Source organism: Leucopleurus acutus, assembly GCF_964270905.1.
Source record: "Leucopleurus acutus genome assembly, chromosome: 3".
NCBI classification, from domain to species: Eukaryota; Metazoa; Chordata; class Mammalia; order Artiodactyla; family Delphinidae; genus Leucopleurus; species Leucopleurus acutus.
Window position 1 is genome coordinate 29,012,554 of NC_139145.1, and position 22,170 is coordinate 29,034,723.

The 22,170-nt window shown below is 49.1% G+C and overlaps 1 protein-coding gene across 1 annotated transcript in view; it reads left to right on the forward strand.

The window, feature by feature from the left end:
• Window positions 1-22,170, forward strand: part of STK10 (serine/threonine kinase 10) — a 119,912-nt gene that overhangs the window by 20,503 nt on the left and 77,239 nt on the right. Inside the window, exon 2 of the mRNA XM_082835677.1 lies at window positions 3,667-3,831. Within this exon, the coding sequence (XP_082691803.1) occupies window positions 3,667-3,831 (165 nt within the window). The remainder of the gene's footprint in view (window positions 1-3,666; window positions 3,832-22,170) is intronic.

Sequence of the window (22,170 nt, forward strand, 5' to 3'; positions counted from 1 at the left end):
CTCAGGAGTGAAAGGTGAGCTCAGCTCTCCCTGTGCTGCTGTGGCTGGGGGCTGGGAGGGCATGTTCAGGGTGGGTGCCTTGGTCACCTGGCCCTAGCTCTGGCCACCCACTAAGCCCGCTCCTGGCTTCTCTGTAAAGGAGCAGAGTGGGCCCTTAACTTCTCTCTGGATTTGGAGAGGAGGAAGAGCATGAGTACTGTACCATGTGAAAGGATACTTGGATGGTCCCCTAGTGGGACAGGAGAAAATCAGCTTTACAACAAATGAAAAGGCAGGCACATCATCAGTTAAGTGTGTGTTTGTGTGTGTGCGTGTGTGTGTGTGTGTGAGCGTGTGAGAGAGAGAGCCCAAATGCTAAATCAATGAGGTTCTAAGGCATTCTGAACAAGCTTTCTAAACTGAGTTCACGGGGGAGGACCCCACCCAGGTAGGGCCGAGTGAGCAGCGTGAATTTTAGGACAGGGACTGATCTCGGGGGAATGGCCCCGCATGAAATTCCCTTCCCCGAACGGAGCTCCTGGGCCAGATGTGGAAGGTTCCATACACTGTGGCCTCCAAGAGTGCAGACCCGGGAGCAGGGCTGCCAGCGTTGCAGATCAGCTCTGTCACCCAAGTCGCTGGGACCCTGCCTCAGTCTCCTCATCTGTACATGAGATAATAATTGCACCTACATGGTGATAAATGAGGAGATAAATGAGTTAGCACAGGTTGCAGTGTGGACCAGGGTCCCTTGCAGAGTGGGTCCTTGACAAATGTGAAACCGTGATTGTCACTGCTTGGGACCTGGGGACTTTGCAGCTCAGTTAGCAGAAACATTTACCTAAACTGGGAGTAAATTTACAAATGAGCATATAAATTGCCTATTGGCATCACTCCCTTCCGGAAGGTTCCCTAGCGGGGCTTGGCGCCCCCTCCCAGTTTCCACCCCCCACCCCCCATAAGCTCACCATCTTGCCACAGGCAGTAGAGGGGTGGGTCTCTCCAGCTGGCCCTTGAGCTCCTTGAGGCCAGGAGGAGGGTCATTGTCTCAGCATTGCGAGTGCCCTGTGCAGGGCTGGCCTGGGGGTGCTCTTGCCTGTTGGCATCTGGTCTCAGAGGCTTCTGAGTTCTGGAGATGACAGGGGGACCTTGTGTGATAGAGGAAAGTGCTCAGAATCCTGGAAGTTAGAGGACCCAGATTCACATTTTGGTGCTGCCTCCCTAGTTCCAGTCTCGTCCCCTCTCTAAGTCTGTAGAATGGGGTGTCACGTGAGCTGATGGGAATGCCGGTTGTCATCCCCAGGGGTACTTGGGCATGCAGGAGCGACTCAGCCATTGGCGTTTCCAGCGGATCAGGTGGCAGAGTTGTCCTGTTAGGCGAGTGGCGTGTGGTGCTGTCTACGGGCAGGCACCATGGTGGAGTCCAGGGTGGCTCATTTTTTCCGTGCTTTCCACACCAGACTGCTGTTCAAAGGCTGCAGACGAGCAGCTGGCTTTTAGGCCCGTGTTGTAGGAAAGCATGCTCTCTTTGAACACCGGGACATCTCCCACCACCAACAGCAGCATGGTGGGTGGGTGCTCCCAGCAGCGGCCCCCGAAGCTCACGGGACCACCTGGGAAACAGTGGGCCCTGCACCCTTTTCCTGGGCACCAGCTCATCGTGGGTGAAATTGCTTTTGCACTATTACACGGTTACTTCTTGCTCGCTCTCAGTTTTTAAAATTGTGGTGAAATATGCATAACATAAAATTGACTGTTTTAGCAAATTCTAACTGTACGATTCAGTGGCATTATGTATGTTCACAGTGTTTGTGCAGCCTTCCCCACTATCCATTTCCAGAACTTTCTCATCATCCCAAACAGAAACTCTGTACCCATTAAACACTAACTCCCCATTCCTGCTGGTAGCCAACCCCTGGTAGCCTCTATTCTACTTTCTGTCTCTATGAATTTGACTACTCTAGGGACCCTCATTTAAGTGGAATAATGCAATATTTGTCCTTTTGTGAATGGCTTATTTCACTTAGCATAATGTCCCCCAGATTCATCCATGTTGTAGCTTGTGTCAGAATTTCCTTCCTTTTTAAGACAATAATAGTCCATTGGATGTGTATATAGTCCTCCCTCGGTATCCCACGAGGATTGATTCCAGGACCCCCCGGCAGATACCATAATTCATGGATACACAAGTCCCTTATATAAAATGGCATAGTATTTGCATATAAGCTATGCACATCCTCCTGTATACTTTAAGTCCTCTGTAGATTACTTGTGATACCTAAGTCTATGTCAGTGCTATATAAATAGTTGCCAGGTACGTGGCAAATTCAAGCTTTGCTTTTTGGAACTTTCTGTTTTTTTTTTTTTTTTCCCCTGAATATTTTTGATCTGCAGTTGGTTGAATCTGAGGATGTGGAACCCAAGGATGCAGGAGGGCGGACTGTACCCCGTTTTGTTTATTCATTCATCTGCTGATGGACACTTGGGTTGTTTCCACCTTTTGGCTCTTGTGAATAGCGCTGCTGTGAACGTTAGTGTACAGATACTGCTCAAATCCCTGCTTTCAGTTCTTTTGCAAATATACCTGAGTGGAACTGCTGGGAATTCTTTTCCACAGTGGCTGCACCATGTTACATGCCCACTAGCAATGCACAAAGGTACCAATTCTTCCACATCCTCACCAACACTTATTTTCCGTTTTTAAAAATTTATAGCTATCCTCATACGTGTGAAATTCTCTCTTTTTCATCACATAAGAAACTGTTGTTACGACCAGGTGAAATGCATCTAGGAGCTACTTCCCCTGTAACTGGTGGGCACTAAAAACCCCTTTCATTTTACTTTATTTATTTATTTTTGGCTGCCTTGGGTCTTCGTTGCTGCAGCCACGAAGAGAAACTAGGCTTTCTCTCGTTGCGGCGAGAGGGGGCTACTCTTCGTTGCGGAGCACGGGCTCTAGGCGCGCGGGTTTCAGTAGTTGTGGTGCTTGGACTTCGTTGCTCCGCGGCATGTGGGATCTTCCCTGGCCAGGGCTCAAACTCATCCCCCTACATTGGCCGGCAGATAATTAACCACTGCGTCACCAGGGAAGTCCCTCATTTTACTTTTAATGTATGTGAAATGATGCAAATAAATGCACGAAACATTCTATTAAAGTTTTAAAACAGTACAGAGAGCGTGAACATGTCCTTTGAATCTGTCCCCATTTCAGGCGCCTCCCCAGCCTGCTGTCAGGCAGTATCTCTCCAGAGTTTTCCATGCATTTATGTTCATGTGTGAGCATTTATAAAAGAGTAGTTTTCCATTTTTTATATAAAAAGCATCATACCACTTTTATTGTTCGGTGACTTGCATCTTTTACCGAACAATAAACAATCTTTCCATGTTGTTGTTTCTAGATCTATGCTGCTCTTGTATTTTTATTTATCCTATAGTATGGGTGTACTGTACTTAAAATAATTTATTGTTAACCACAGAACATTGTTTCTGACGCATGCCCTCCTGAGCTGACATAATGAGCGAGCACTGGCCATTGTTGAGAACAGCGTACCTCCTACTTCAGCCTCTTATCCGCATCTGGACATCTGGCGTCTGTTTCCCACTCACATGGACCTCTCTGAGCTGGCCTCCAGGGGTCAGCTTCCTGCCAACCATGGCTGCTGACCTTCTGTGTCTTCAACTTTGCAGGCCAAGAACAAGGAGACAGGTGCCTTGGCTGCTGCCAAAGTAATTGAGACCAAGAGTGAGGAGGAGCTGGAGGACTACATCGTGGAGATTGAGATCCTCGCCACCTGTGACCACCCCTACATCGTGAAGCTCCTGGGAGCCTACTACTATGACTGGAAGCTGTGGGTAAGGTGCCACCGCCTGTCCCCCTTGGCTCCCATGGCCTGGTGCCACTGGACCCTGCTTGGTTCTAAGGGCTTCAACACTTTCTCAGCTTCTGCTTTAAGGGCAAGGGCTGGGGCGAGGACAAGGTGAAGTTGGGGGGGCTCTGGGTTCCCTGCCCCTCTTTCTGCAGAGCCTCCCCACTTTGGGGGGCCAGGGGTAGTGGTTTGGAGCGGGAAGGAACTCTGAAACTCTGCTGCCTGGCCTCGAATCGCAGCTCTGCTTGGATAACCCTAGGCAAGTTCTGAACCTCTCCTTGCCTCAGTTTCCCCATCTGTAAAATGGGGGTGATAACAGTACCTAGCTCGTTGAGTTGTTCCTGGGATTAAATGAGCTAATTTATGACGGGTGCTTGGAAGAGTAGCTGGCACATGTCAGAGTTCGCTGAGTGTGAGCTGTTGTATTATTTGTTGTGGTGGCATCGTTATTACTACTGCTGCGGCTGCTCCAAGGGGATGCCTTTCAATGGCAGCACTAAAGGGAACCCTTTAATAGCCCCCACTCTCCGTCAGCAACCTCATATTTTGAGGTGCACAGTGCATATACAGCTTCAATCCCCACCTTCCCCACTCAGCATCACCCTTGGAGGAATTCCAGGGTGCCCTGGTTTTCATAGAGCCTGCCCTGCAGAATGGCTCCGGCATTGATGTTCTCCTAGTATTAATGCCTCTCAGTTTATAAAAGAAGGTACATGTTTCCAAACTTCCTTTTCAGCCAGTGTTGAGCCTGTAAAACACCATATTTACGTTCCTAAAACTCAGCATAACATTTGTAACGAGATGATGTGCAGGAAGTCTCGTGAATTCTAGATGTAATTGGAAGACTGTCTGACTCACATGTAGACGGTTTGCAAAGGGAGCGAGGGTCAGTGGGGGCTGGGCATCTCGGAATGTGCCGGATCCGGGAGAGCGGCCCAGGCTCGTGCTACCACAGTTGCTGGTTGTTAATAATGACTTGGTGGTCAGGAGGGGTTTTTTGTTGTTTTTTTTTTTTTTGGCGTGGCATGCAGGATCTTACTTCCCCGACCAGGGATCAAACCTGGGCCCATGGCAGTGAAAGTGCCCAGTCTTAACCACTGGACCACCAGGGGATTCCCAAGAGGGTATGTTTTAAGCATTGGACCTCCTGTTACGATAGTTTGCCATGTACAGGGAGAGTGTTACTATGTGTTAGTTACATTTTAGGAAATTAATGGGGAGTCTTGAGTTGACATGTCGTGCTTTATCATTTTTCCCATTTGAAATAATGTGAAATGGACTCCAAGTTGATTCGTTTTGCACAGAATGCCTGATTTTGAGGAACAGAGCTACGGATGCTTAATGGAGAAATCTGTGTTTCATTTGAGAAAAGGATCCTGTTATTTAAGAAAACCAAAGGAGTGGTTTAGAAACCACAGTCAAAGTTCATCCCTCTCATTTCACGGAAATGAAGGAAGCCAGTGTCCGAGGGGGGTGAGAACTTGGCACCCCAGCTCCACCCAGAACTCTGTCCACTAAAACTGGTTGCCCCGCAATGGAGGCCAGCTTTCTTTTGCTTCTCTGAGCATCTCCTTGGGGAGTCTTCTAGATGTCCCTGGGGGGAATAAAACCACCATCACCTGACTGCAAGCTGTGGATATCAAAGCCTTTCCTCATCCACTGTCTCTGGGCACCTTGGAAGGTGAGCCGGGCAGGGGACTGGTCACCCTTTTCCAAAGGGGAGGGAACAGACGCACAGAGAGGGCAGGCTCCTTGCTCATGGTCACATAGCTGAGGCCCAGGAAGCTGACCCTATGCATTTCTTCTGTCTTGATTCATGGAGCTGCCTTTTAAAAAATTTTTCTTCTTTTAAGAAATTAAACAAATTTAAAAATATATGGCTATCAGAGGAAAATAAGAGTATACAGAAAAGCAAAAACAAAAACGATTAATACCATCCAAATCTTTACACCAAAGATAACCACTGACAACATTTGGAATATATTTTTCTGGACTTTTTCTATATATACACACACTCATAGTTATTAAAAAAAGATAAACTTACACCAGACTAGTTACTTCACTTTTTACCCTTTGTATTTAAGATATATTAAGAACAACTTTTCACGTCTTAGGGAAACAGCTGCATCTTCACTTTTTCTTTTTCTGTAGAATTCCATCTTCTGACTATTGAGCATTTAGGCCGTTGCTTTTTTTAAAAATTTTAATTGCTGTTATAAGCAACTCTGTGATGGACATCTTTGAATTTTTGTGTTCTTGCCTGAGAATCTCTTTAGGAGAATTTTTAAGATTTTTAAGTGTCTATTGCCAAGCTGGTCTCACAGAGCCACTTTTTTTTTTTTTAATTAATTAATTTATTTTGGCTGCATTGGGTCTTCGTTGCTGCGTGTGGGCTTTCTCTAGTTGCGGTGAGGGTGGCTACTACTCTTCATGGTGTGCGGGCTTCTCATTGCCATGGCTTCTCTTGTTGTGGAGCACGGGCTTCAGTAGTTGTGGCATGTGGGCTCAGTAGTTGTGGCTCGTGGGCTCTAGAGCGCACGTTGAGTTGTTGTGGCACAGGGGCTTAGTTGCTCCGCGGCATGTGGGATCTTCCCAGACCAGGGCTCCAACCCGTGTCCTTTGCATTGGCAGGTGGATTCTTTTTTTTAAAAAATGAATTTATTTATTTATTTATTTTTGGCTGCATTGAGTCTTCATTGTTTGGTCTTAGTTGCTGCACACGGGCTTTCTCTAGTTGTGGCAAGCGGGGGCTACTCTTTGTTGCGGTGCACAGGCTTCTCATTGCGGTGGCTTCTCTTGTTGCAGGGCTTGGGCTCTAGGTGTGTGGGCTTCAGGAGTTGTGGCATGCGGGCCCCATAGTTGTGGCTCGTGGGCTCTAGAGTGCAGGCTCCAATAGTTGTGGCGCACGGGCTTAGTTGCTCCGCGGCCTGTGGGATATTCCCGGACCAGAGATCGAACCTGTGTCCCATGCATTGGCAGGTGGATTCTCAACCACTGGACCACCAGGGAAGTCCTGGCAGGTGAATTCTTAACCACTACGCCACCAGGGAAGTCCCCAGAGCCACTTTTGATATTATACAAATGAGTTTTTCCATCAAAGCACCTACCTACAACACACATGCACACCCACCCACCCATCCATCCATCCATCTATCCTGCTATCCATCAACACAATCTTCATTGAATTGCTGATTACGTACCCATTAAGAAAAACACGTTTTATGTGTCTGTTCCCATTATTGTTTGTGACTGGATACCAAGTTCATTACGTTCCCAAGTCCAAAGATAATACCAACAACAGCTAACATTTATTGAAGGCTTACTGTGTGCTGGGCCTTTTGCTGTGCATTTTACTTGCATTATGTCATTTAATCTTCATTCTTTGAGGTTGTTGCTTTATCCTCATCTTATAGATGAAAGTGAGAAACAAAGATACTAAGTAAGTCCCCCCCTGCCAGGCCACATAGCTAGAAAGTGGCAGAGCTGGAAAACCCGATGGAGAAAAAGGACAATTTGTAACTGGACAGTGACTGTGATGAGGTTGTTTAAACAGATACACCAGAATTTTCTGTCCCAAAGTTGTCGCTTTAGGCTGGTACTTCCTTATCCAGGGCTGCTGTTTTGGTCAAAATCATTTCTCACCCTTCTCTTTTGTACTTGCCCCTATAGCCTGTATTTGTTACTTTGTAGACCCTTAAAGGTGCCATCTCGTCATTTTTGAAGATTTGGGTTTTAGACATTGTGAAATCAAGGACGGTGGCCCTGGAACTGGGTGGATCAGGACAGACAGAATGTTTCAAGCAGGAGAATCAGCATGGGCCGTGGTGTGCAGGCGGGAAAGGTGTGGCATGTTGGGATCACGGTGGACTAGGTTTGGGGCAGCATGTGGTGAAAGATGAGGGCAGTCATAGGAGGCGATGTTGTGGAGAGCCTTGAATGCCCAGGTGAAGAGTTTGCACTTGATCTTTTAATAGATCAGTGGTTCTCAAAGTACAGCCTCTCAGACCAGTAGTAGCAGCAGTAGCACTTGGGACCTTGTTTGAAGTGCAAGATATTAGGGCCCAACCCAGACCTGCTGAATCAGAATCTCTAGAATAGGGCCCAGCCATCTGTGTTTTTTTGTTGTTGTTGTTTTGTTTTGTTCTAAGTTTTATTGGAGTATAGTTGATTTACAGTGCTGTGTAGCCATCTGTTCTAGGTGACTGATGCTTGTTGAAGTTTGAGAACTATTGCTTTAGGTAATAGGGACCCAGTGGCAGTCTCACAGGGAGAGACACAAATTTTGCGTTTTAGGAAGAAACCAGGTTTGAGGGGGCAAGAGTGAAAGCACCGAGACTGACCAGGAGGTGGTAAGAATAGACTAGGCCAGAAGTCCAAGGATGTGAGATGGGAACATCATTTGGTCAGGAAAGGGTTCAGAGAAAGGAACATTTGAACGGGATCTTGAAGGATGCATAGTTCTTCAAGGGATGAGAGAAGGAGAGGCAGTCTGAGGGACGGCATGTACAGAAGTGTGGAAGGGAGGAGTCTCATTCTGAGATACAATGTTGAAGGTGCACCAACTTTTTGGTTCTTTCCTTCTGTGTGATGATTCTTGGCCCCATCTTGTGGCCAGGCCAGGCCTTCTGTGCGGCTCCAGGAGCCAGTTTTTCTGCGTGGGTGTCTTTGACAAAATCAGCCCTGGCCTGGGGTCCACTCTCAGGGGCTGGGCTTTGGGATGAGAAATTAACTGTTGCCCAAGTGTCCTGGGCCTCTTCCCCAGCCATGGCAGCCAGGGATGGACTTTCCCCAGCTGGGGTGGAGGTCACTCACTAAACCACCCTACCTGCAATCTGACAAGATTAGCTCATTTTCTTGTAGAATTTGTAATCTTCACAAGATCCTTCTAGTGGTTTCTTATGACCACTTCTGCTTTTGAATATCAAGTGGTGCAAGTGGGGGAAAAAACAACCCCAAATATTCTAAACCAGCACCATTCAATAGAAATATAATGATAGCCATATATGTACTATAAAAAATTTCTTTTTTTTTTGGCCGCACTGCTCGGCTTGCGGAATCTTAGTTCCCCTACCAGGGATTGAACCCAGGCCCTTGGCAGTGAAAATGTGGAGTCCTAACCACCACTGGACCGCCAGGGAGTTCCCTAAAAATTTTCTAATTGCCACATTCAAGCAAAAAGAAACTGATGAAATTAATTTAAATAATATAATTTATGTAACCTAGTATATAAAACATATTATCATTCTGACATGTCATCAGTGTAAAAATTATTAATAAGATACTTTACCTTTTTTTCCTTCTAAGCCTTCAGATCCAGTATGTGTCGCACACTGATAGCACATCTCAATTCAGGAGCTAAGTTTTCGTTAGAAATGCCTGATCTGTATTTAGATGTCATAAAATTTACAGGTGAACAAGTAGATTCACATCCCTAGGTTGTTCCAGCGTTCTTAAATGTATCCCAATAACAGCATCGAGTACCAGTTTTTAAACTTAAATTAATTAAAAGTGAATAAAATGATACATGTTGTTCTACAGTAGCCGCAAGTGTTCAATAGCCACATGTGTTTAGTGGCTCCTGCATTAGACCGTGTAGACAATGCAGCTCTGGCTGTACACCAGGCCCCCCAAGTAAGTGAATGTGGGAAACCCTGGGCTGAGCTCATGAATTTCCCTGGGTTTATAACTGCCCCTCCCCCTAACAATCCCATCCCCCCACCCCCACCCCCACCCCTAGCCCTGAGCCAGATTTTGGCCTCTGGGAAAGTCTTTCAAGGGTTAGGTCTCTTTTCCTACACGTCTTATGGGAGTGAGACAGAGACAGAGTAACATGATGGTAAATGTTTAACAATAAACTCTCTGGGAACAACAGCCCTGGTTTATAGCATCTGCCAGTTTCTGTGGTGTATTCCCACCATGGTCAATTTCAAGCTAAAACAAAATGTCACTAACACAGAGTTGGCAAGAGATGCAGTAGCGCTCTGTGATGAAGTTATTCCTGCCATACAGATACGATAGATGTAGATAACTTTAAGAGTAGAGATAACACTAGAATGTGCTAAGATAATTAGGGAAGCGATGAGTTTTGAGTGTTTATCCTCTTTGTTGTTTTTAATTCAATTTTTTAAATAATAAGGTTACATAACAATTTTAAACAATGGTTATGTTACCAGCTTACAAAAATTCCTGAAAATTTAACAATCAGTCCTCATAAGCCAGTGAAAGCTGGCTCTGGCACACCTCTGGAGCCACACCAGAGGAGTGTTGACTAAACTGCAGAATGCTACAGCTGGATGTCATGCAGCCAACATCTCATTTGAAAGATGAATCAACTGCAGACCAGAGAGGGTCTGGAATTTACCCAAAGTCACACAGTGAATTAGTCACAAGCCCAGACATACAGATGTCAGAGACTGTGGATGAGAGGCCCTACTCATGCCACGCTGCCCTATGAAAAGCTCTTCCACAGCTCTCCAGAATACATTCCAAACCCATTACCTGGTACACAGGCTAATTATAGTCCATCTGTCGGTATCTTCCCAGGCCTCTCTTCTCCAGCTGTTCTAAGCTACTTGCAGGTGGTACCTCCAGGCCTTTGTTCATCTAGTGCCTTCTTGCAGGCAGGCCCTCCGCATTGTCATCTGCAGAGTCAGCAGGAGCATCGCTTCTTCCATGAGACCTTTTAAATTCTTCCCTGGTACCTCTAGGTGGAATTTACCTTCTCTTCCTCTTCTCTCTGCTCCTTAGTTTTCTCTTCTCCTACCAGTCACATTTTAGTACCTCTATGTCTTGGTGTCTCCCTCCTCCGGTAGACAGGACCCTGACTTTGCTCCCCCAGGGCTGGTCCAGAGCAGGGGAAGGAGTGGAGGTCCAGGCAGACCCCCTCCCCGCCTTTTTGTTTTGTTTTGTTTTGTTTTTTTTGCGGTACACGGGCCTCTCACTGTTGTGGCCTCTCCCGTTGCGGAGCACAGGCTCTGGACGCGCAGGCTCAGCGGCCATGGCTCATGGGCCCAGCCGCTCTGCAGCATGTGGGATCTTCCCGGACCGGGGCACCAACCCATGTCCCCTGCATCGGCAGGCGGACTCTCAACCACTGCGCCACCAGGGAAGCCCCCCCTTCCCCTTTTGAGGCCAGCCCTGCCCTGGGGAGACTGAAGGCAGTGGGGTACCTGCAGCCCACAGGCTGACGTTGCCCTTGCGTTCTCTTTTTTTTTTAAAAACATCTTTATTGGAGTATAATTGCTTTACAGTGTTGTGTTAGTTTCTGCTGTATAAGAAAGTGAATCAGCTGTATGTATACATATATCCCCATATCCCCTCCCTCTTGCACCTCCCTTCCACCCTCCCTATCCCACCCCTCTAGGTGGTCACAAAGCACAAAACTGACCTCCCTATGCTATGCGGCTAAAACATAGGCAGAACACTCTATGACATAAATCACAGCAAGATCCTTTTTGACCCACCTCCTAGAGAAATGGAAATAAAAACAAAAATAAACAGACGGGACCTAATGAAACTTAAAACCTTTTGCACAACAAAGGAAACCATAAACAAGACAAAAAGACAACCCTCAGAATGGGAGAAAATATTTGCAAATGAAGCAACTGACAAAGGATTAATCTCCAAAATATACAAGCAGCTCATGCAGCTCAATATCAAAAAGACAAACAACCCAATCCAAAAATGGGCGGAAGACCTAAATAGACATTTCTCCAAAGAAGACATACAGATGGCCAAGAAGCACATGAAAGGATGCGCTTGCCTTTGACCGAAGCAATTCTCCAGCTATTGGTAGCTTGCAGGGAGGAGAGGAGGAATCTTCCTGCCTCTGAAGCTCTTCCTTTCTGCTGAATCTGGCTGAGAAGTGAAGGTGGCTGTAGAGTCCTGCTTTGAAGGCTGTGAGGATTTTGAAAGCTCCTTCTGATTGGTTCCTGACCCCTCGTTGCCCTCAGCCTTTTTGACAGGACAGCAAACCCTATGTTTTGATCTGTTACCTATTCACCCCGGGACTCTGGCTCCTATCTCTAGAAGCTTGGGTCATCGTGGGGGAATTAAGCCTGCAGCCCTGTCAGACCACAGGGTTCTCCATTTATTCATGTAAACAAGTGTCTGTTGAATTTCTTCTTTGTGCCCAGCCCAGTTCCAGCCCTGAGGATACAGATCGGCCAGGTCCCTGGCCTCACTGGGCTCAGAGTCTTGTGGTAGAAGCAGGTGATACGGAAGCAAATGAAGAAGTAAATGAGAGGACTTCAGCAAGTGTTAAGTGTGTGAAAGAAAAGTAAACTGGGAAATGGAATAGAGGTTCCCAGGGTAGGGTCAGGAACAGGTGCTTTAAATAGGATGGATAGGGAAGGCCTTTCTCGTGAGGTGACCTTTTAGCTGAGGCCCCAAAGGAAGGATGCAGGGCAGACCTGCAGAAAATTCAGAGGTGGAAAGTTCTAGGTAAAGGGAATAGGAAGTGCAAAGGCCCTGAGGCAGGAGCCAGTGACGCCTCTAAAGGACCAGACAAAAGTTGTTGTGGCTGGAGGATGGCAAAGGAAGAGAGGCAGAGAACCATATGAAAGGAGACCAGATTGTCATGGCCTGCTGTGTGCTAGGCCCTGATCTAGGGACTGGGGATTCAGTAGTGAACAAGAGTTACAATCCTCTTGCTCATGGAGCTTGCAGTCTGGTGGGGAAGATGGCCAATAAGCACAGAAACACATAATTCAGGTAACGATAAGGACCATGATGGATATGAAATCAGAGGTGTGGCTAGGGACAGGGCAAGCCACCTTCTGTGCATGGTCAGCAGGAGGCCTCTCTGAGGAGGTGACGTTTGAGAAGGACCCAGTCAAGGGAGGATCAAGGGGACAGCAAGTGCAAGGGCCCTGAAGTGAGAGCATGCTTACTGCATTCGAAGGCAGTGAGGGGCCGGTGTGCCTGGGATGGGGTGGGGGTGGTAGGAGATGGGGTCAGGGAGGTAGGAGTTGTGGTTTTAGTGTAGGTGTTGAGAAACCTCAAGGAGGTTTCGAGCAGTCCAGCGTCTGCCCTCTTCCTCGGCCATTAATCTGATTGATTTCTGAGTCCCTTTGATTCTTCTCCATGTCTGTCTCATGCATTGTCTTCCCTACCCTGCAGTGGAGGTACTGGGACAAGTCCTGGCTCGTAGCACCAGTTGAGATCTTAGCTAACCTCTGAGTCTCTAGCTCTTTATCCCTAAAATGGGGATGATGGTAGCAAAACCTATCCCATTGTAAGGATCAAGTGAGGAGGGGCATGGGCAGCAGTGTCTGGCACAAAGTGGGTGCTTAGTTAATGCCATTGCTTCTCTCTCCCCTCCTCTCACAGTCCTTTCATTCCATTCCCACTACACCCTCACCCCCTGGTTTGTGGCAGCCTCTTCTCTTCTGGCTTTTCTGTCTTTCACCTGATGAACCTACCTGAGACTTCGCTGTGATCCGTGTCACCCCCAGACAGTAAGAAAGGTGATGTCAGGGTGGATGAAGGAATCAGCACAGGGTGAGGAAAGCCCTTTCACGTGCACACAGCCAGGCCTGGCCACCACCCCTGGAGCCCCGGCACAGGAAAAGTTCAGAAGTCCCTCTGCCCCCAAGTTTGGTCTGGGCAGAAAGTTTTGCACAAGTTTATCTGCCCAGGGATCTCCTTGCTGACTACCAAACAAAGCATTGACTCCTTTGCTTGCATGGAAGGCCTCCACAGTTGGAGAGCCTCCCTGGATTTCCCCCCCAGGTATGAACTTGTCATTCTCGAAGCTAAAGAGCTGTAATATTTATGTAACACTCTCCGTAGGGCTGCCTCTCCCAAACCTCATTCATTCTCCTACCTGTGGAATAATTAATATTTTTTTAAGGTGACTCACTTTTTAGAAATTAACTACATTAACTGAAAAAGAAACTTCCGTCTCATTACCAGAAATGGAAAATTAGGACCCACTTGCCATAAATAGAAATAAAAGAAAATAAACCACTTCTCTTCCATTCTGGCCCAGTCCCTTTGCCTGCCAAAGCCCTCAGCCCAGGCCCTGTGCTCCCTGTTAGGAGGAAGTTTGTCACCGTGGGTCTCTTTAGCGCTCGCAAGTGACGGGGCTTGGCCGGAAGGACAAGCACGGTGGAGGAACTCCTCTCCCCCAGTGCCGTGCAGTGCCCCAATCTCAGGACCTCCGCCTGGGGATGCGCCCAGGCCAGGGGTGTTTGGGTCTGGCCAAGCCTGGAAGGCCAGAGGTCGGGGACGGTCCTCTTAGGACTGAGGTGGGCAGGCTCAGCAGCTTGTTCAGGGACACTCGGGCCAGAGGCTGGGTTTGGACCCACCTCTCCTGACCCGAAGGCCAGTGGTCTTGCTCCCCCAGCTCACGTCTCAACCCTCATTGTCTACACCTCGGCTTTCCCAGCATTCTTAGCTGTGGATTCCTCCTGTGTTGAAATCTTCACGGAAGTCCTGTGGCCACAGAGAAAATAGCAGGCCTCCTGTCACCCTGAGCCCCCCACTCCCATGGTGGTCCCCAGAGTAGCTTCCAAGTCTTTTGGACTCTGTTTGGTCTGCCTCAGGGTTTGGATCATTTTCTATGTGGCGGGGAGCTGTCCTGTACGTTGTAGGATGTTTAGCAATGTCCCTGCCTCTACCCACTAGATGCCAGCAGAACCCCCATCTCCCCACTCAGGGTGACAACCATAAACGTCTCCAGATGTTGCCACTTGTCCCCTGGGGGACAAAACTGCCTTCGGTTGAGAACTACGTGTCTCTGCCACTCACGGCCTCTTGTTGTTGGGAGGAGGAGGGTGTCTGCTGGAACAGGCCTACGGACACATTTTGTTTGGCACGCGAGATGGTTTTAGAAATTTGCTGCTAGCATTTTGTCAGAAGATGGCACATAAAGTTCTGGCCTTTGGACTTTTCTTGAACAACCTGGAGATGTGGCAGCAGTTGCCTGGGGCTGAGCAGCAACAGCCCCTTAGGTGGAGATTTGCTCTCTAATTAGCCTCAGACCTCACTACTCCCTACTGTCCCCAATACTCAGCCTAAGGGCTGTATGTCATTGGTGTGTGCCACTGTTGTTCATTTGTTTTAAAAAATTTTTTTTGAAGTATAGTTGATTTACAATGTTGTGTTAATTTCTGCTGTACAACAAAATGATTTACGTTCTTTTTCATACTCTTTTCCTTTCTGGTTTATCACAGGATATTGAATATAGTTCCCTGTGCTATACAGTAGGACCTTGTTGTTTATCCATCCTATACATACTATTTTGCATCTGCTAATCCCAATCTTCCAATTCTTCCTTCCCTCTTGGCAGCCACAAGTCTGTTCTCTATATCTGCCACTGTTTTACTTCAAGTAGAATTGAGAGGATATATTTCTCATTCCCATGTCTCTATCGAAACTGAGGAAAGTGCAGATAACCAAGAGGACTGTGTTCTTAGAAAAGTGTGCAAGATGACATTTTTTCATACAGGCAGAGCTGCTTTGCCCCATAAGTTAGCTCCTCAGACCTGGTGGCATTTAAGCCAGGACTCCTGGCCTAGGGAATGCAAAAATAGGTTTGTAAGGCAGCTGTGAATTTCCTGTACGTATATACCAAGTTTGTTTGTTTGTGTGTGAGTGTGTGTATGTGTGTGTGTGTGAGAGAGAGAGAGGAACTGAAGGAGTGACTGTAGGCTTTTCAGAGTGTGACTTCTTGTCAGAAAGTGAACATTCTACAAAGAGGAAGTGCAGGGCCCAGGGTCACAGAGCAGGGCGTGGGTGGGAGGGGCCCGCTGTCCACACATGTTCATATGACTACATGTCACTGGCCAGGGTTTCTGTGGCTTGTCACCTTGGGCTCAGAGGCTAGCTGTTGGTCACTGACAGAGGTTGCATATCTGGCCTTAAAAAATACTAGAACTGTAAAGAGAATGTGACATTAGAAAGTCACCAACTGCGCTGTGTGCATTTAGAAAGTCACTTAGCGCGGCAGAAGGAGCGCTGGGCTGGATGGAGTCAGGGGACCTGAGATCTTCCCAGATCTGGGACCAACCCTCTGTGACCGTAGGAAGCACTGTCCCTTCCCTGCACCTCTGCTTCCTGGCCCGTAATGCCAGGGCCTTGGAAGGGATGATCTCAAGGAGGCCTTTTGGCCTGAGTCGGCTCAGTTTGTCCTAGCCCAGGTATCTCTGAAATCCTGAACTCTGGGTTCGTGGTCAGCTGTGTGGCCTGTGGTGGCCCTTCTCCGCAGTATTGTGGGCCAGGACCTCTCCCCATGGGCTCTGGGGTCCTGGTGTCCCTGGGCTTCCCTGGCATTCACTGACTCCTGCCGTCCTTCTGAATTAGGGGCGTCCACTCTGGGGACACACACGCATGTCCATAATAGCACTTTGTGAAGCACTTGAAATGCAGCCCTCTCAGTCCTCTGGGGTAAGCCTGTTGTTACTTCTTACCACTTCTGTTGTACAGATAGAGTGCCTTGAGACTCAGGGAGGGGAAGCAGGTGCAGAAGCTTGTGACTTCTTGGCTCAGAGGGTAAATCAGGAGGCAGGGGGTGAAGGTGAGAGGGAAGAGTCAGCAAAAGAACGCACATAGCTGGCCTTTGCTGGGAACTTCCTCTGTGCCGGGCGCTTTCGTGATTATCTTGCCAAATCCTCACAATTCTATGGGATTGAGATGTTGTCACCCCCATTTTATGGATGTGAAGACTGAGGGTCAGAGACAGAGAGTGACTGTCTCCGGGCTCACGTCCAGGTTCCAACTCAGATCAGCCTGGCTCCCACCTCTGCAGGGCACCCCACGCCCCCCAGGTGCCAGCCCACACAGTCTGTGCCCCCCTCCTCCACTTGAGGAGCCCGTTGTCCTGCAGACCATGTTTTGGCAGCGTCTGGTGGGGAGGGGCCTGTGGCTCGAGGATCCATCCAGCTTCTACCTTGGGTGCGGTGGACTGTCAGCTACTAGCAGGTAGAATGGCAGTAGGATGGTGTAGCTGTGGACGGACAGGCCGGGGTAATGTGGGGTTTTGCCTGGAATCCTGCTGTTGGAATGGCCGGGCCGGGGTCTCTGTGTCACATTCACAGGAGCGAGGGTGACTCTGTGGTCCGGGGATTTGCCTGCCATGTTCCCAGGCATTTAGTTCACCACCTGAGCCCATCAGCCAGCTCTCGTCCCCTCTGTGGCAATCCTGTGTGCTCCTTGCATCCCCACTCACCGCCCCCCACCCCCTGCCCCAGCTTCACTCACACCCTCGTTCCTTCGGTCCATCAAGCAGCGGCTTTGGAGTCAGCTAGACCTGGGCTGGAATCTTGCTGCCTCTGTGCTGCTATGTGACCCCAGACACATCTCTGAGCCTCAGTTTCCCCATCTGGACATGAAAGGTGATGACACTGATCTCGCAGCTGTTGGCCCAGGATTAGAAACCCAGCTCGTCCCAGCTGGCAAGACAGTAGGAGCCTCGTACCAGGCACCCAGCTGAAAAGGTCATGTGTGTTGTTCAAAGTCTAGATTGGCAGATAAACGTGTAAACCCAGTCCACAGGCTGTACCTAAGGCAGACTTTTTCTAGTGTTTTGCAATAGTGTGACCCTTTGTAAGTTGGTGTTTTTCATATAGGAATCCAAGTGTTTGGCTTGGCCTGAAGCAGCTCTCGCCACAGGGGCCCATGTTCCCTTGCGGCATCTATGAGCTGGGCTGAGGGCTGCTACCCCATGGACGGCCACCTGCTCTCCCATCTGCCCTCACCCCCACCCTGGCCGCTTCCCTGCATTTATACCCTGTCTGGCCCTGATGGGAACAGATAATCCCAGTCCTGGGCGGGGGAAGTGGGGAAACAGAGGGATGAGCCGGGGGCTGAGGGACTGTCTTCTGTCTTCCTTGGAGAGTGAGAGCCCTTCTTCCTTCCTGGCTGTGTCCCTACCGGTCTCTGTCTCAGGAGCCCTCAGACTTGTGTCATCACTGATGGAACCTTCAGTACTTGCCACTGTGGCGGTCTCTGCATCCCCATCGTGATCACGCCTCCCCTGTGTCTGGTGTTCCACATCCGCGATCTCATGTGACTGGACACCCTCCCCGGAGCACGTGGGGCAGCCATTATTCATTCATTCATGCGTTCACTCACTGACTCACTCATGCATTCATTCGTTCACCAACAAATGTTTCCAGAGCACCAACTGTGTGCCAGGCACTGTCTTAGTTGCTGAAGGCACAGACACAAAGCCCTGCCCTCTGGGAATTTACATTCTGTGGGGCAGCAGGGGTGGGGAGGCAGAGGATGGACATAATAAGACTGTAGGGTGTATGGGCAAATAGATGCTTAGACTTGCCCAAGGCGCCCAGTGTTTTCGCCCTGCTCTCTGCTGCTCTCAGATTGTTCCTTCAACCTTTCATGGGCAGCCACTGGTGCTGGGGGCTTGTCTCTGAGTGTGGGCTGGTCCTTTCAGTTTCCCACGTGGATACAGCCTCTAGTGTTACTAACGGTTGGAGCACACTTGCTGAATGCCGGGTCCTGAGCCGTGGGCTTTCCCCAAGTCATCCCACTGCTCACTACCCAGGTGGCAGATCCTATAGTTCCCCACACCTTGCACACGAGCAAACCGAGGCTCACATCTCTGCGCTTGTTCCAAGGTCTTCCCTTGTCCAAGGTTAGTCAGCGTCAGGGCTGGAGTTGGAACCCAGGTGTATCTGACTCCAGAGTCAAAACCCGGGGCTCACCTTATTTACTCAGGTGTTTTGGTTCCTTGGAGACGTTGTCTCTCGGGTAATAAGTCAAGGAAGACTGGGGGTTGCCCTTGGGGATGTAATAGGACACGAACACCCACCCTGCACCGTCTTCCCTGCTCTGTGAGCAGCTCAGCGCTGGCTCTGCCTGCCATGCCCACCTCTCCACATCGCCACCCCTCTCCCCTTGGTTTCAAATCCTACTTGTCCCTTGAGGATCATCTCACATGCCACAAACCTTTAACAATTTTAGTGGAAAATGCCGTTTCCTACCAGTCAGGCAGGCCTTCCAGCTGTGTGTCTGTATTTCCTGTGACCCTGATCACTCCTAGTCTTGTGGATTTGTGAGTCCATCTAATGAGGGGCATGGCCCTGGACCATTCCTCTCTATGGCAGCACGAACCTTGCCACCCCTGGCTTTAGGTAATTGTGGCCGGACAGACAGATGGTCAAATAGATGAAAAATGTCTGTGCAGACAGAGAACTGCTTGTGTCTCCCCTAGGGGCTGAAAATCCAGTTTGCATCTGCCTGGAGTCTGGTTCCAGCCCTGATTTCCTGATGTGATGAGGAGAGTGGCGATGGTGATAATCATCATAGTGATGACAGTGATTGTCGTCTGTCACCCTCCGGCGAGGTGCCAGGCACTGTGCTTGTTGTTTTCACATGTGCTATCTCATTTACTCCCCTCAGGACCCCATCATGGTTAGAATGTGTTGTCCCCATTTTACAGATGAGCAAATAGAGGCTCAGAGAGGTGAAGCATGTTGCCTAAAGACACACAGTGACAGCATTTGGACTCAAGCTCAGAGGACTTGGACCCTGAAGCCCAGTGCTCCTGATCTCTGGGCCAGACAGTATCAGAAGGGTTTAGGCACCCCGAATTGCAGTCACCTCAGTTCCATCCCAGAGATGCCTCGGGACTTGGGCCTGCACACTTGGATGTGGCGCCATCTCGGTCTCCTCATCTAGTAATCCTCCCCGCAGGGGTTGTGGCAGAGGTGCCACAGAATGTGCCAGACAGGCTTAGAGGCTCCCTGTTGCCTTGGCAGGACCCCCTCCCCTCCCCTTAGGAACCCCAAGGTTATCCCTTGTGCCCTTCCTTCCTGCCAAGGGGCACTCAGTTCCCACAGTCTCGAGGGGAGCCCAGATTCCTTCCTCAGACTCTTTGTGACGTGGTGGGTGGAGCTGGAGGCGGAGGAGAAGGCCCGGCGTTCCTGGGAGGCCTTGTGGGTGAGGGCTGCCCCGCTCAATGGCCGCACTGTTTGGCCTGGAACTCAGACGTTTGGAGGTTCCGGGACTCCACCTACAGGGACTGGCTGCTGAGAAGCTGCAGACATTTTTGTGTTCACTGTTATGTTTTTTTTTTTGGGGGGGGGTGTCTTCTTTCTACAGGTCTCTGTTGAGTGACCAGAAGCCTCTGTCTTCTGCTCGGATGGGGTGTCCCCGTGCCCAGGAGACATTGCCTCTCAGGGTAGGGAGACCTGGGAAGGAAGGGGTGACTGCAGCACCTACCCGTCCTACCCCGGGAAGAAACAAGCCTAGACAGGGAAAGGAGCTTGCCTGTGGCTACACATTTCAGCAATCTTTGCATCTTAGAGTCAGACAGACCTGGGTTTATACCCTCGTTCCCTCACCTAGGAACTGAGTGGCTTTGGGGAAGCCCTTTCCCCATCAAACCTCAGTTTCCCCATCTGTAAAATAGACGTAAGTATAACTGCTCACAGATGTATGTAAAGGAATGCCTGTAGAATGCTTAGCACTCTAAGGTATGCATTAGGCACTCAGTAATGGCAGCCGTCATCTCTGTTCTCTTGGGTGGCAGAAGAGGGAGGGGACTGGCTTGTTTTAGTCCAGCTTTCTTTGCAGAAACAGCTGTGTTAGTCTGTGTTGGCTGTTTTGCCCTGATTTCTGGGCATCTCAAAGCCACTGAAATGTTTCATTCATATTTCTTCATTCTTCATAAATTCATTCAGTGAACCCTTACTATTCACATACCAGGTCCAGGCTCTGATAATGGATGATATGAATGGACTTTTATAAATATTAACTGCTTATTCAGTGATAAAGTGATGTCCTTTACCTTGTACCCTCAAATGTCAATGTTGAAAATGACCTTACAGATGTTAAAAGCTTCATTTTCCAGGTAGGAAAACTGAGGCTCATAGCAGGAAAGTGGTTCTGATGGCACTGTCACGGAAGGACAGGGGCAGATCTGGGACTATGTCCAGACCTATAGAAGAGGTTTAATTTTATTTAATTTTACTTCCAGGACTGTTGCCAACATTTATTTATTGAGCCCCTTCTGTGAACCCAGTACTCCTGCCGGCCTCAGGAAGGGCCAGGGAAAGGACGGGACCCAGGCCCCGAGCACCGTGTGGTCTCCAGGGTATGGCTTGAGCATGCCTCAGTTGTCCCCTGCGGACGGTCGGGCTGTGGCAGTGCTGACCCATCCTGCTACTTGGCCCTGCTGCCTGTGGGCTGTACACGTTAATGTCTAAAACCCTGTGGGTGGTCCAGGCCCTCTCTTATCTGGGCTGTTACATCCTGGCTCCCTTATCTCTGGGTGAGCGAGCTCACTTGGTGTGTGTGAGCTGACCAGTGGGGCCCAGTGAGGGTTGGAGCAGGGAGACAGAGGGGCCTTTTATTCCACCACCTGGGGGCTGTGTCTCGAGCTTGTGGCTTCCTTCTTGAGGCACAAGGAAGAGAGGATGGGGTCACTAGGTCTCTTCCATCGGGGAGACAAACAGAGCTGACTTGGCACCCAAATATGTCCCAGTTCAGGTCCTGGCTCTGATACTTACTATTTCTGTGACCTTAATCTCTTTGAACCTCAGTTTCCTCGTATGTAAAATGGGAATAAAGTATCACCAAATGCTGATAATAATTGGTAACATTTATCAAGCATTTACCTACTGTGTTCCAGGTAATGTTCTAAGTGCCAGGCATCCATTATCCTGTTTAATCCTCCCAAAAACCCCATGAGGTAGAGGCATTTTTTAGGATACCCACTTCAAATGGTGAGTGTAAGATAATCCATGCAAAGGGGCCTGGCACAGAATAAACTCTTGATTCCTGTTAAATGTCATGGGTGGGGAAACTGAGACCGACCTGGGTTAACTGACCGGGCAACTGCTTACGTCCTGAGGAGGTTGAGGGTGTAGAGTGAGACTATATGGGGGAAGCAGTGCATAGGTGGTGTTTTCCGTGTGTGTTATCCAGAAGGGTGGAAATCAGCTTGGCATGGCACTGTGGGGTCAGGGTTTAGTCCTGAAGGGTCGATCAGGTAGAGGAGAGATTTTAAATTCTGGCTGTCTCAGTCCTAAGGAGTACTGAGCTGATTCTTCATTTGCAACAGCTCCAAAGAAGTTTTTTTTTTTTTTTTGCGATATGCGGGCCTCTCACTGTTGCGGCCTCTCCTGTTGCGGAGCACAGGCTCCAGATGCCCAGGCTCAGCGGCCATGGCTCACGGGCCCAGCCGCTCTGCGGCATGTGGGATCCTCCCGGACCGGGGCACGAACCCATGTCCCCTGCATCAGCAGGTGGACTCTCAACCACTGCACCACCACGGAAGCCCCAAAGAAGATTTTTATTGTAACCAGTCCCAGCGCAACTCTGAGAGGACACTGGCCTGAGAGGGAAGAGAGTACTT